Consider the following 15982-nt stretch of genomic DNA (forward strand, 5'->3'; position numbering starts at 1 on the left):
TATAAAAAAAGAGGGTCTGGACAGATGGCTCAGCAGTTAAGAACACTGACTGTTCTTGCAGAAGACCCAGGTTCAAATCCCAGCCCCCACATGGTAGCTAACAACTGTCTGTAACTCCAGTCCAGGGAATCCGACATCTTCTTCTGTCTTCCGTGGACATTGCATGACACAGGTGCACTTACCTGCATGCAGACCATACATGAATACACATGAAATAAAATAAAAAAAAATAAAATAAAAAAAGAAAAGCAGTGGTACAAAGAATATTTTAGAGAACGGTTACATAGATTAGTAAGAGTATACATGTCCATGTTAGCAGAATTTGCTCATAATATTATGCAGCAAACATGACTTAAAGCCTTCCAAGACTCTGTCGTAGCAGGGAGCAGTACTAGATGTTTTAGTCTTGGCTGAGCTGGGGCCAGGGTGCACCCTCCTGTTTCTTCACACACCTTTCTGTCCAACCACTGTCCCTTTCCCCAGGAGCTTGCCCCCTCATTCAGGTCTTGTCTGATCGCTCAGGCTTTAGACTTGCGTTTGAGGTAAAGTAATGCAGGAATATTAACTTATTCTCTTTCCTTAACTTTATCAAACAAATCTTTAGAAGAGTGGAGGACTTTTTTCTAGATTCCTTATGATGCGAAACTGGACTAGGATCTGTAGGATGTATGTGTGCATTCTGGGTATGTGTGTGTTTGTGTGTGTGCTACCCAGGGGATGACTTATGGTGAAAGAAACTGAAAACCTTGACCTCCATTCCACTTGGATCTTTAGAAGAGTTCCAGAACCTTCTGAGTGCCCAGAGGTTCAATGCATTATACACATTCCTCATTCTCATAGCCCTTTTGTGATTTCCTGAGCAATAGATGTATGAGGAACACTTGATACATTTCTAGTTGAAGTAGGTTTCAGGCAGGGCTGCTCCCATTTGTGTCTAGTTTATCCCAGGTTGCCAGCCCTTTTCATGTCAGTTTCATTTTGCTTTTGAAAGCTGATAACACCCATTAAGGCTGCTGCCCTTCAGTTGTGCAGAGCATTTAATGCCAGATCTCACAGTTTGAATCCAACCCAAAGACTGTTTGTCAAGATCTATTCTGGTGGCATCTGCCTGGGGAAGGAAAACAACTTTTTCTAACTCTCACTAAAGTCCAGGCTAGTCTAACTTTCTCTTATCTAGCTAGTCAAAGCACTGTGTCTGAGAATTACACTGAAGCCCCTGAAGACCACTGCAGTGCGTGAAGATGCAAGACGCCGCATGAGCTTCAAATCCACGCTCCCCTCCCCTTTTCCTTATCCCGGAAGTATTTTTACCTCCAGATGCTTTAACTACTGCCATTTAAAACTTTTCAGTTATTTTCCTTGGGATGTTAATGAGTCAAAACCAGAATTAAACAAAACTGGAAAATACTTGAAAAGTAATGTTTACTGAGTACATATTTACCACAACTGCCATCCCTAAACATGGAGGAAGCATACACCCAGATAGAAATGCTTGACCAGATAGGACTTAACATATATGACAGACTACCTGATAGCTTGTGTGTGTGTGGGGCTATGAGGGGTGGGTAGCCGGAAGGAGGGGTGTCTAAATTTGATTAAGATGTATTATATGAAATGCACAAAAACTGAATAAAATAATTAAAAATGAAAAAAAAAATCCTAGAATACAGGAATCATACAAACAGTAAAGAAGTAACTTTTCTTCTTATATTTATTTTGGCTCTTTTTTTTTGAGACAAGGTCTTAGTAGCCTAGGTTGACCTTTATCCTCCCACTGGAGATTACAGGTGTCTGCGGCCATGCCCCTCTTAGTGTAACTTTTTTATGTAGAACAATTTGTCTCTGTTAAAAGAAATATAGGTCACTCAACATATCAATTTCCATCTGTTCAAAACTCATTCTCTCCACCTGTTAACACGGTCCAGCTTGGCCCTGTTTTGAGCAGTAGGGAATGGTGTTGTGAAGGATGGAAGAACTTTGTCTTTCTCTGACCAGTTGGTGGGGCTCAGAGCTTTTGTGGTTGTGGCCAAAGGTCAAGCCTGGCAACACAACTATTATGCCCAAACCAACCAGGGCTCTCTTTAATTTCATGCATAATGGATGTTTTTATTAGGTACCTTGATAGAGCATTTTACAAACAGTAGAGTGTTTTATGTTCTATTTTTCATGATGGATATGGCTCCTATTGAAACTGGAATCTTACTGAAATGGTGTTTTAGCTTAATCAGTCAATGTTCCGGCCAGCCCCAGTACCCTTGGATGTTCTGCGCAACATGGATAAGTAGTGATGCTTCCAAGAATCTTCACTGATGCTCCAGGGTTGGCCCCACATGCACCAGCTCTTCTCAGAGCCTTTCAGTTGCTTGGGTGATCGAAGATAATTTAGAGGAGCATATCCTTCAAACCATTGTAGCTATTTATGAGAAAACAAAGTTGAAGTAAAACCCCAAATCTGTAATGGTGTGATAAAGTCAACTACCCTTATCCAGTGCCACTGGGTTGATGAGGTCGCATTAGAAACTGCAATATACAACATGCTATCAAATACTATTTTAATTTTTTAATCTTGACTCTTGGCAAATATTCTAAAGAATACAGAAATGTGTTGTTAGTATAAAAACATCTCAATTTTTGTTTTAGTAAAAGCTGGATATATATTATATATTCAGGGCAATAGTTAAATGCTCATTTTTATGTAATAAAACCTTTATAGAAAAATATGGATTGTGAGCAATGTTGTAATACATTTAAATCATTTTGTATGATGTTATGTATAACATGTGACAATAAATGTTAAAATGAAAAAATAAAAAACCTTTATAGATTAAGCAGAAAAATGTTAAACCTAATTCCTTTTAGTTATTTCAGTGATACGTGGAAAGAAGGTGCAAAAATCTCCTTTTAGCTCCATGTTTGAGCTAGGAAGGTTAATCCTGCTGAAGATCACCTTGGAAAAGGCACTATCCACACAGAGAGCCAGACCAGTCCCCTTTAGCAAAGATTTGAGAACAAAGCAAATCTCATGCGACAACCACAGCTCAGACCTCTCAGCAGAGACTTTCCAGCCTTCTTTCTTATCTATGTATTTGTCAAATTTACAGTTTTAGATAATTTAAATTTACTGCTTCAAATTATAATGGACTGAGACAGATTATTGAAATTACACTTTTATACTAAAAATTAATTTCACAGATGATTAACATTGAACAATATTTGGAATATAAAATTTATGCATACCACAATACCTAGCTAATACCAAACTGTGAGTAGTGAAACTTTATAGTATTGACTTAGCTTGCTAGCTGAAATTCTGGCTTGCTTGACCTTTTATGTAAGGGCCTTTATCAGTTCCTTCTTGCATAGTACTCATTGAAAAATCCAAATGGACATCTCGCCACGCTTAGTCTCTCCTCTACCCAGTCCTTATAGAGGAAGAATCTTCTAACAACAAATATAGATGTCCATGCAGACAATGAATGATTACCTCCAACTGTGATTTTTTTTTCACTATGAAGTATTTCCCAATAGTAAACATCCATATTAAAAAGCAAACTCAAGGGGTCAAGGGGTTCATATGACTATAGAATTCACTATGGCAAGGCTGGAGATGTAGCTCAGAAACATAGCATTTGTTTAGTCTGCAGAAAGCCCTGTCTTTGATTCTTAGTGTTGTACCACAAACAACCATAATCAGTATGACAATGTTTGTGATCACCATTACTTCCATTAAAGAAACAAACAAACAAAAATCTCATTCCTTTTACTTCACTTGGGACTCTTCTTTAGGCATTCTAAGCCTAACCACCACTGTTGCTTTTTCCTTCACTTACCTCAGCCCTTAAATTAGAGAAGGAAGTTGCATACACGATTCCTGGATTTTGCAAAAACGTTACATCATTCATGTTGCCCACAATTAAGAAGCTTCTTAGTGTGAATCTGCAAATCTTACCACAGTGGCAGCTCCTGGGCTTCTGGGAAAAGAAGCCACAGAGACTCACACAGATTCATCACTGCCCTGAGGTGAAGTAATGTTTCCTTCCAATTTTAGTTTTTCAAAGTCAGGCAACATTTCTTTCTGCATTGATAAACTTCTGACTATGATGAGAGAAAAAGATTTCTTAACAGGACCCATCATTCTTCTCTAAACATTCAATACTGTAGTTCAGAAATCCTGGCAAATTCACCTTTGTTTTAGAGATCTGATTTTCCGTTCAATGCTGATTTCGAGCATTTTGAATTCCTTTCCCAGCCCTGGCGGATGTGTGTCAGGGTCTTGTCTACGCACGGCATGATGAGGATAAACTTTATCACCAGCACTGTGCAAGGAACGATGAGAGCTAACACATAGGCCGAAGGAAGATACCATCTTAGAATGGAAGGGCTGAGGAATCTCTTCCCTCCATACACCAGGGTGTGGGCTGTGCACAAGATGAGGGTAAGATAACCCAGTTTGGACTATAAACAAGAAAAAACAAACAAACCATGGGCATTAATATTACTCACATTTAAAAGTGAAACACTCTAAACTAATGAAGTTTATTTGTCAATAACCACAAATATTTATATTATTATAATATTTAGGACACTGCTAAGTTTAGGAGAGTATAGTCTTTCTTCATGTTGATGGTTCATTAAAAATATGAAAAGATTTTTGTTTATAAATGACATGGTAGCTTTACCTTAACCTGGCTTGGTAGAAAAGTTTCTCAGGAGTAAACTCTTCTAAGTTAGAAGACAATGATATACAATGTTTTGGTACTCAGTGAAAATTCTTTTATTTATCATCCTATCTAGAGGTCAGATCAATATGACCTTAAGAATCTCTGCATTACTCTATGTTACTGGTCAAAAGAAGATGCTAGCTGATTTTTATCACAATAAAGAATAATTGCCAAACTTAACTTTGTTTGTGGAGGGCCTAAATTCTAAAGTTCAGTGCTTCTTTCTGTCTTAATTCCTTGAATTGGGCTACATTTGGTCTCTAGCAGAAATTGTAGAATTTGCTAGCCAAACCTAAATTCAATTATTAATGGTTTGTTTTCATATATTGCTTCCCTGTGAGCATGCGTGGGAATTATCTGCAGGGCTTGTTAGAACAACCTGCTGGGCTCCCTCTCCAGAGCTTCTGATTGCTAGCTTGGGTGTGGCCTGGAACTGTATGGCCTGACAATTCCCTGGGTGATGCTTCTTTTTCTTCAGGTGTGTCATCCTGTGAGGTTCACTGATCTCCAGGAATAGTTATTACCTTTAATGAGGTGTCTAGTGGTTAATATGTGGAAAAACAAATTTCCCTCTTACGGACTAGAAATACATCTAGCATGATGATATCTATCAAATTTTGCTTTGAAGCTTTTAAATGTTGTTATAGCATCTGCTTTTTCTCATCTACATGGCCATATTGTAAGGCTGAATTCAGAAGGTGAAATTTTGTCTTTGGGTTTCTTTCCACCTTCTACTCAGTACGTCTCCATACACAGTTAATAGCTCTTGGTAGTCTCCACTCTTTACACTTGGCTGTATCTCTGCAAATAGCCAGGAATCTCGGCAAAATAGTCCCACCAGGAAATCAAATCATTATTGAATCTGCCTGTTAGTGCCTGAGTTTGCTTTCTAATGTGAAGTTTTAATGAGATTCCCAAGGAAGTGATGGAGTAAATGAAAAACAAGGCACGAGAGGAGAGAAAAACTAGAATATTTGTAAAAGCTATGTTCATTTTGTAGTATCCAGAAGTGTAAGCCCTGAAGTCCTTACCTGGATGAATCGGAACTCTCTCCAGTTGACCATGTTGCTCACTGATGGCAAGGAAGTGATTCCCAGGAGAACAAACAGAAAAAATCCCAGGATTCCCAGGGCCACATACAAATCACTGAGCCAGGCTGAAGAGGTACTAAATGTGTTGTCCTTGTTGGCCAGAACCTAAAAAAATATAAACTAAAAAATTATAGTCCTTATACTTTCTACTTTACAGGGGATTGAAACATACCTCCACATGTATTATACACACAGAGCAGATTGCATAGCAGTTTTTATTAATCACTTAGAAATCGTTTTAGAAAAATATATTTGAATGTTTTTGGCAGAAAAAGTAATTGATTCTGCTGAGATTTTATTATAATTCTTGATTCTAGGAGTCATGTAGGCAGTTTTAACTTGCCCTATAAATATTAAAACAAAGTCAACATTTATTTTAACCTTCTTTAGCACACGGCCTTTTATCTCCCCAACAAACATGGTGTTTTCAAACAATGACATCGAAATTTTGTTTTTCAGTTTTATATGCTGATTAGTCTCACACACAGGAAGTCTGGGTCTTTCATTATGATTATGTCACAGTATAGCAGTAAGTCTGTCATACCACAGTTTGGGCGGTATGACATTCATGCATTTGTTAGGGAAATAACCTAAAAATACTCATAGAAACATTGCCAGTGAGTTATTGACTAATAATCTTTGAGACTGTTGTAAGATGTATCAAAACCATTTATTTCTAAACTAGAACAGACTTAGAGTACTGCTACTGTAAGCACTGTGAGACTCCTTGAGCTGCCTTTTTAGCACTGATAAGACAACATATGATATTTATTCAGAATTGTTTAGTTTTCCGATTACTGAGGAAAACTTCTCAGAAGTCAAACAATAATGGGTTTATAAGCACCCTTTGGTGAATTTGTTTGTATTGGTATGGCACGTGCTTGAGCAGATCCATAGTTAGAAGACAGCAGTTTAGACTTCCAAAAGGAAGTAACAAGCATAAAAACAGAAGCTTGAAAAACATATGTGTTTGTGTTCATTAACTCTCACCCAAAGGACTTCAAGTATGTCATTAAGTTTCCTGAGCCTCAAATCTGCCAGTTTCTTACTATCTCCTGGGATTAAAGATTTTGATCCAAGTGAGCCTGGGAATCTAACTTTTATTTGCAGTAGTCCATGAAATTGCAATCAGATTCATGAAAAAAAATCCCAGATTCAGATTCTTGATACTTTAAAAAATAAAGATGCAGGCCAGGTGTGGTGGTGCACTCCTGCAGCACTTTGGAGGTGGACACAGGAAAAGCAGGAGTCTGAGGCCAGCCTGGCCTGCATGAGATCCTGTCTCACAAAACAAAAATGGACAAAAATATGCTTAGGAGTGCAATTTTCTTTCATTGTAAGATGGAATGTGGTAGAACAAGATTCCATTTTGATTTAACGGGTAGGGGAATTCAAATGAGTAGAGATTTACCTGAGTAATGGTTATGTTTCTCAACCTCCATCGCACATAGTAACGAATAGGAATCACAAGTGTGTAGATGACGTGAAGGAAGGCAAACCCCAGAGCTACCAAGCCAAGCTGCTTTCTGCAAAGCATCCAGTGGTCAAGCCAGTCTGGGAATCGGCGGTATTTTGTACCTCGGTAGAGCTGTAGAATGGCAGCTATAACACCAGGGAGGTAAACCAAGGCAAGTAGTGTCAGTGCTGTTATTGGAAAGACACGATTTGGAATGGAAATAACCAGGCGAAATGTATTATCTGTCTTTGAGTACACATAAGGGTAGATCACTTCTCTTACAGCACAGTAGACAAAGAAGAAGACGCACAGCACAGCAGACAAATAGAAAGGGAGCCTCCACATTGGAAACAGTTGCAGAGGGTAGTTCTCAATTTCTTTGGCTGCCATGAGAGATCCTTGATCCAATGGAGTGAGTCCAAGAGCACGAACAATGTCCATCACTCTGTGCTTCGCTTTGCTGTCATTTCCACAGACAAACACCTGAGTTAAAATAATTCTGTATTTATTAGTTTTTCTTTATTTAAAAATTATTTTTAAAGTCTACATAAGCACCATGTGGAAAAATAGCCCATTTTTTCTTGTTTCCAAGCAAACCCATAGAATTAATGTATTGAATAAGACGATGCTTTTAAACTTTCATGTGTGTGCTAGACAGTGAAAGACCAAGAGGATGATTTTAGGCACATTGCGTTGTTATAAGATGAGATTCTCTGCAATGGGAGTAGTAGTCTCACCTTTATTCTGAATTGTGTGTGCCATATCATTTATAACTACTGCTCATCTCGGGGCATAAATGGGACCAGTTTTATGCAAGTGGAAAATGAGTCAACAAGCTACTGGCAGTTTTTTAGCACTGACAAGAGGACGCCAGGTTCTTACATCATTGGGTGCCATCCAGCTATTCATAAAAGTAGAACGTGTAAACAGTGGGAAATGAATCACAACAGTAGACTACACTTGGTCAAGTCCAAGAAAGGTACCTTGGTACATAATTTTTAAAAATGAGCTATTTATTAGGTATTTAATTTTGGAATTGTATTTTAGAGTCTTTGAGGTAAGTGCACATCAAAAGATTCACTTTTACAGGGCAGAGAGTTAACAGAGAGACATCTGGAAAAAAAAAAGATTCACTTTTGCCAACATGGGGGTCAACTTTGGTGGAATAACGAAGGTCTCCATTAACTCAGTTTTTTTTTTTTCTGTTGGTAAATCCTTTGGTCTTTGATTTCTTATTCCTATTTCCCCCCTTAAACTTCATTGTATATATATCTTTATGTAACCTATTGCAAGTTATTTCTGGAAAAATGTGTTTAAAATTGCCTCGCTTTGGAATAATAAAAAAGGTAATAAAAAAGATTCATTTTTTTAAAAGACCAAATGCAAATTCATTTACTCTTACCTGCCGACTTGCATCCAATGTTCCTGACTGGAGAGCCCAGGCTGAGATGGTGTTAAATGCTTTTATCACGTGGGATCCTGGCATCAACTGGGCAAGATACTCAGCATTAGATTCTGGATACTGATTGATTTTGAGGTTGTTGCTGACATCTACCAATATTTTCCCATTGTGAATCTCAATTATCTCTGTGAGGAAATCATAATGTTCTCTGTGCATGGCTAGGATTATGATGTCGGACTTCCAGGCTGCTTCCGAATAGCTTAAGACCTCTGCACCCCTGGGCAGAAGGCTGGACATCTGGGGATTTCGACTTCCGAAAACAACAGAATAACCACACTGAAGCATTTTAATTCCCAGTGATTTCCCAAAATCCCCTGTCCCAAAAATACAGACAGTCTCTTGCTTTTCTGAGGAATTCATAGCAAGAAGATGTGTATCTGTGCACGTTTTCTCCATCACTGAAAAACAAACAAAACCAAACAAATAAACATAAAACCCACCAGAATATAAATGCCCTGTGCATGGAAAAATTAAGAAGACATAGCCAGGACCTACTGTAAGTAACTTTCTAGTAATCTTGAATGTATTCCCTCTCAAATTAGGTAGAAGTAAAATTGTCACATGTTTTCACATATATTCTACTTAATAAAATCATGGGCAAAAAAATTTAACTTCTTTTGGATAATGAGGTACAGTGAAAAGCCAAGACACTTACTTGGGGACATTTTAAAGTATGGATCTACATTGCAATGGTACTATTACATTTACTGAATTCTTGGTTCAGAAATTCCCCAAGTCAGATAAAGAAGGTGCAAATAAAGAAATTACAGGCCACTTCATTTATGTTCACTGATAGAAAAATCCAAAGTGAAACATTAGCAAACAGAATCCAGCAGCTTTTAAGAGAAAGTACTCATTAGTCAAATAAGGATTACTCCAGGAATAAAAAGGTTAGCTCTATAAATTCAATGTTAGAAAAATCTATTAAAAAACTTACCATATTAGAAAATTTATGGTAAAAACGTCATATCTATATATGCTAAATAGATGTTAAAATTCAAATTTATTCTTTATTCATATTAAAAGAAGACAGCATATATAAAGTATCTACCTCAACCTAAAATCCAGTATCATGCTCAAAAAAGAATCACTGGTAACATTTCTCAGAAATCAGGCAAATAAGTCTTCAATCACCACTTTGGTTATTTTTGTTCTGGAAGTTCTAGTAAAAGAAATTAGAAATATAGATATTCAAAAGGGATTGTAGATGATCAAATTTTAATGTAGAAACCATAAGATAATAACAACAACAATAGTGAAAACAATTGGACACCTTGTCTTGGAATCCAATTAAAATTGATATTCAAAAACTGAAGTTTCCCTTTCTTCTCCAGTGTATCAAGATGATGAAAGAAAGTCAAGGGGATGAGGTGGCCTGGTCCCTGCTGTTGTGTAGAAGCAGGAAGCCAAAAACTTGGTGAATCTTCTGTTTGAGCAAAGGCCCAAGTTCTTTGGCATTAGACAGGACATCCAGCTCAAAATAGACCTCACTGGCTTGGTCAAATGACCCCCAACACATCCAGCTGCAGTGGCAAAGGGCTGTCCTCTCTAAAGAAAGTGCCATCCTCAATTAACAAGTTCACCCAGACCTAGCTGTTTAAGCTCACCCACAACTACAGGCCAGAGACAAAGCGGGAGAAGCAGAGGCTATTGGCCTGTGCTGGGGAGAAAGCTGCTGACCAGAGGGGACATCCTCACTAAGAGACTGCCTGTCCCTCTGGCAGGGGTCAATATTGTCACTCCTGTGGTGGAGAACAAGAAGACACATGACATAGACCCCATCACGTTGGTGGTCTCTCTGCCTGCCCTGTGTTGCAGAATGGGGGATCTCCTACTGTGTCATTATGAGGAAGGCCATGCAAGGGAAGTTGGCCCACAGGTAGACATGCATCACCATTGCATTCACACAGATTAACTTGGAAGACACATTCTGGCTAAGTTGGTGGGAGGTATCATGACCAATTACAATGACACATACAAAGAGATTGGCTGTCACAATAATCTAGGTTACTATCTATTCTTCTGAAGGATAGTATTTCTTCTTTCAGGATTGAACTTCAAATTTTTTTTCAATTCTTAGTTGAAACTTTCAGAGGAAGCTGAATGATTAAAGAGTAATCAATTGGCAAGGGAAAGAGCAGGAAAGTAGTAGAGAGGATGTTGTTTAAAGACATTATTTCTTTCATTCAAATAAGTTAACAGTAAAACTCATTGAGTTTGACTTGGAATTCCCACACTAAACATAATCACTAGTCAGTCATTACATCGTAACTTTTGTGCAAATCCTAGAACATATGTGCAGCTTGCATTGTTATTATTATTCTTTTTGTGTGAGTTTCAGAACTTTTCTTTACCACTTAAGATTATGAAAAAACCTATAATCTTACCTGAGTTTATCTGAAGTTGTATAATTGTATGATAAGCAGTCCATTTAGATCTTTGTACTAGGAATTCATGGGAGAGAGAAACAGGAAATACAGGATTTTCCTGTACTCCCATAGAAACTGTGAATAATCTAATTAAGCACATCAACTGTATCATTTTATAAATGAGCCAGTGATATACTGAGCAGGTAACAGAGAAGGGCATGACCACATGTGGGAAAGCACCTGTAGATGACCTGGGCTCTTCATGGCAAATACAGTTGTGCCTTTGACAAATTTAGTAGCATCTGTGAATGCAAACTATTATATAGCAAATTTAAGTTACAGAGTGCTGGGTATTTGTTAATAAGTTAACTATTTTTAAATCTTCAAACTAATGACTGAAACTTTAATTATTCCTTTCTGAAAAACTGCTTTGTATGTCAAAGCTCTGACTACCCAGCTCCTCATTTTTCCTTTATCTTTACAATTTTATACCAATATTCTTCTCTCACATGAATGAACATTTGCAGACAAATTATAGAATTAATGAAGTTGCCAGTGTCTTGCAATAAGATTACTTATTTCTTTATTGGAATATTCTCATTGTGATTCCAAACTATTTGGACTATTTGGCCACTGTCTTAATTCATTCTAACTTGCTATAATTCATGTAACTCAAAAAAGTTCCTGAGACATAAATGTTCAATAAGCTATCTTTAATAGGTTATTTAATCTATCAGTTATCTAAGAAATTTAATGTATTAATTATCTAATTAATATTCACATAAAGTCTATAAATTGGACATAAGTTATGCTTATATAACTAATTTTTTTTTGTTTTGAGACAGGGTCTTCCTGGAACTTGCTATGTAGACAAAACTGGCCTGGATCTTGAGATCTCTCTTCCTTTGCCTCCCCAGTGCTGGGATTAAAGGCATGTGCCAGCATGTCTGGCTTATAACTGTAATTATTTTAAGTATGCAAAGATAATTTGAACTAGAGTTCAATGATCAGGAAGTGCTTACTCTCCCTACTTGCTTTTTTTAAATGAAATCCTATGGCTTTAGATCATATGGGTTTATCAAAATGCAAATGAAGAAGTGGATAAAGCATAAATTTCTTTTATTTATAATTTTGTCATATTTTATTTTAGTATTTTTCACTTATGATACATCTTGGCAGTCCTAGGTAACATACTTGAACTGTTACCCCAACCATTAAAAATTATAGGCCTTTTGGAAGAGTCATATAGAAGCCTATTTTTATTTTTTTTTTGTCTTTTCGAGACAGGGTCTCCTTGTAGCCCCAGCTGTCCTGGAACTCACTATGTAGACCAGGCTGGCCTTTGACTCACCAAGATCTGCCTGCCTCTGCCTCCCAAGTGCTGGGATTAAAGGTGTGTGGCACCACGCTTGGCCTAGAAGCCTATTTCTTAGAGAAGCTTCTTAAAGTTATTTGCCCACCAGAACTTGACGTTAAGATCCTATTGCTGAAGACATTACAAATATGAGTTGTAGAATGAACAAGGAGATGGCAAGCTGGTATTGACTTCAAAGGTTTATCTCTAACTAGCCAGCTTTCATAGCGTTGGAAGTTGCTATGCATGCTACTGGAAGAGAAAAGTAATCATCAGTCTTGCCCAGCTGTGAACCCTGTGAGCTACAACAGCTGGCTTGGTGTGATATGCCTACTGGTGTAATAGTGGCATGAATGTTATGTGAGTAACCAACCAGTGTCTGTTGGATTTAAGGCCCACTTCCCAAGATGGAGCCCATAAATGGTACTATTTTCAAGCTTAGGAACCTGTGGCTAGAAAAGTCTCAAACCATGACCTACTACTATTGTTTTGCTAAATGGACACAGGATTAAGCCAACTCCTTATGACTGTTATACCCATAGATTATTCATATCTCAACTCTCAACAGAAAACCTTCTTTTTGCAGCAGCTGACAGTTAACACAGAGACCCACAACTGATTAATGTGCAGAGAATAAGAGACTTTGGGGTGCTTAGCCCTGAATCACACCTTCTATATCACACCCTCTCCTATATCACACCCTCTCCTCCAAGGCTCAGAGAGCATTGAGGAAGAAGGGGGGTAGGAAGGTTTTAAGAACCAGAGGTGGTGAATGACTACAAGGAAACAGTGTTTTCCGGTCGCAGCAGGGCAATTACTCACATGAACTCACAACAATTATGACAACATACACAGGAGTTATTCAGGCTCAAACCTGACAAAATCCCAACCCAGAGGTCAGCAGGTGGGCAAGAAGACTCACCCCCAACTGAGATACCATTGGCAATTGAAGCTGCTGGGAGAAGGAGAATCAGTTTTCTTTACGGGTGTAATGCTGGGTTGGATGACCAGGCTTCAGGGGATGGACATATACCGAAGGGCATTTGGGGGGCACACATTAGAGTGCATATGCCTAGAGGGCATGAGATCGAGCAGGGGGTAGTAGAGTGGGGGGTGCAGAGAGGGGGAGTTCTGAATATGATAAAAATACATTGTATTAAATTCTCAGAAATCAATAAAAATAAAAGAAATTTACTCTCAAAATCTCAGATGTGTCACTGAACAAACTGAAGCTACAAAAATGATTAGGGGATATTCAAACATCACCACTTGATTTAATAAAGGGAAATATAGTTTATTCATCAGATCATTCTTTTTTCCTTGTGTAACTTATAGAAACTTGAAATTGATATTTTGTAGGCCACATCTTGTGCTTCATTTTAAATCTCCCTGGCTCTATTTTCAGTCTCTGGGTAGAAGCTCAGCTCCCACTGCCCAACAGAAACTCAGTTTTGGGTCTCGTATTGTGTACATCTTGAGTCTTGTCCTGGGGCTTTTCTGAGACCTGTGCCTGCTTAGCATTTAGACATGAGCAACCCATGGGGCCATCATAAACCAACAGGGAGCAGGGCTCTGTGGACAAGAGCTTCCTCTATCTTATGCACACAATCCGACACATTTCTAAAGGCTCTTCACATGGCCCCAGTGGAACAGAGCACTCATTATCTGTAACTGTAGCTAACTTTCCTCCCTCTTGTACTCTTTCCCATGTTCCCTGGTCATGGCTTCTAGAATCAAGCCCCCCATAATCCTTTGTCGTGGGTCTATTTGCAAAGCAACCGCATAATACACTATTTTTGATGAAAAATATTATCAGACCTAAGGTCACCATAACTGGCATGATGAAGCAAATAATAATTGCTGAAAGTCAGCAATTCTTTAGAGCAATTTAATTCTGAGCTCTTGAAAAAACATTCTATTGGGAGTTCTCAGAAATAAGATATATGCACATACTCCAACCACAAAGGAAATCAGATTTAGGGTGTCTTTTACAATTAAGTATTACATAAACAGGGCTACCACACCCATGTCAGACTTATTTGTACCTCAAAATAGCTTTGTGTAAACATGGATTCATGGAAGTGGTAAGGTTTCTTGTTTAGACTTTTAAAAAGTTTCCTAGTTCTATTTTACTTTTATATGTAGGATAAAAGAAACAAATAATAAGAAAGGTGGTAAGGAAGAGTATTCACTAAAGGCAAGATGGGTTAAAATAGTTAAAGCAACACAGAGTTCTGTCCATCCTATGGGTACCACATGACCCTCAGGTATGTAACAGGAAAGAACAGCAGTATCTCCTAGCTTGAAAAACCTCCAGGACTGGTTGACCTCCAATGGATGCATCTCCTTCAAAGAGGTTCCTTGAGAGAAGAGACAAGGTAGACCAAGTGATCTCACAGGAGTGTTTACATAGGTTAAGGATTAACATCCAATGATGCAGCTGCAAACGTGGAAGAGATGACTTTGAAGATCATGCAGGCAGCTGTCAGTGTGTGCATATGTGTGTCTGTGTCTGTGCGTGTAGGAGGAGATGCACACGAGGGTACACCACTGAGTCACACCCCAGCCCTGATTAAAACTTCATCTAATGTAGGACATTTTATTTGTCCAACTTGGACATCGAACATTCATGTACAAGTTTTTGTGTGACAATAAGTTTCCACTTGCCTGGGATAAAGGCCCAGCAGTGCAATTACCAGGTTGTAGGCTAAGTTTATATTCAGTTGTATGTTCTCCAGAATGACTGGGCTGTTCCACATTCCTGATAGCAATTTATGAGTTCCAGTATTTTTTATTTTAGCCACTCTGATATTCCAATGTGGCTTTAATGAGCAATTCCCTACTGGCTGATGATATTGAACATCTTTTTACGTACTTACATGCCATCCACATCTCATCTTTGGTGGGAAATTGCTTCATGTTTTCTTTCCATTCCACTCTTCCCTCCCTCCCTCCCTCTCTCCCTCCCTCCCTCCCTCCTTCCTTCCTTCCCTCCCTCCTTTCCTCCTTCTCTTCCTTCTTCAAGGCGATAGGTTCTCATTGTAGACCAACATGGCCTGGAACGCTCTCTGTAGCTCAGGGTAGTGTCATACTTGTATAAGCTTCCTGCCTCAGCCTCCGAGTGCTGGGATTACAGGCGTAAACTACCATATCCAGTTTTTTGCCCATTTCCTAATTGGACTCATTCTCATTCTCTATCTATCTATCTATCTATCTATCTATCTATCTATCTATCTATCTATCTATCTATCTATCTATCTATCTATCTATCTATCTATCTATCTATCTATCTATCTATCTATCTATCTATCTATCTATCTATCTATCTATCTATCTATCTATCTATCTATCTATCTATCTATCTATCTATCTATCTTTCTCCTAGCCTATAGCTTGCTTTTTCTTTTGTGTCTTATGGGGTCATCCATAGAAAAACTTTTTTAAATTTCATGAAATCCAATTTATTGCCTATTTTATTTTATGCCTCATCCTTTTGATTAAAAAACTCTTCCCGAAGCCCTAGATACTA

The 15982-nt window shown here is 38.2% G+C and overlaps 1 protein-coding gene across 2 annotated transcripts in view; it reads right to left on the minus strand.

The window, feature by feature from the left end:
- Positions 1-1506: 1506 nt before the first annotated feature.
- The window catches only part of Steap4 (STEAP4 metalloreductase), a 26458-nt gene continuing 11982 nt past the window's right edge, over positions 1507-15982 (minus strand). Inside the window, exons 2-6 of one of the 2 annotated variants that reach the window (XM_008822509.2) lie at positions 8671-9128; positions 7224-7751; positions 5753-5917; positions 4185-4455; positions 1507-2413 (exon numbers count right to left, since the gene is read on the minus strand). In XM_008822509.2, the coding sequence (XP_008820731.1) occupies positions 4192-4455; positions 5753-5917; positions 7224-7751; positions 8671-9126 (1413 nt within the window). In that variant the 5' untranslated portion in view covers positions 9127-9128 and the 3' untranslated portion in view covers positions 1507-2413; positions 4185-4191. Of the gene's footprint in view, positions 4456-5752; positions 5918-7223; positions 7752-8670; positions 9129-15982 lie in introns of both variants that reach the window. The other variant, XM_029558360.1, reaches the window with a different exon arrangement.

This window comes from Nannospalax galili, unplaced genomic scaffold (genome assembly GCF_000622305.1).
Source record: "Nannospalax galili isolate Female #2095 unplaced genomic scaffold, S.galili_v1.0 scaffold85, whole genome shotgun sequence".
Classification (NCBI taxonomy): Eukaryota; Metazoa; Chordata; class Mammalia; order Rodentia; family Spalacidae; genus Nannospalax; species Nannospalax galili.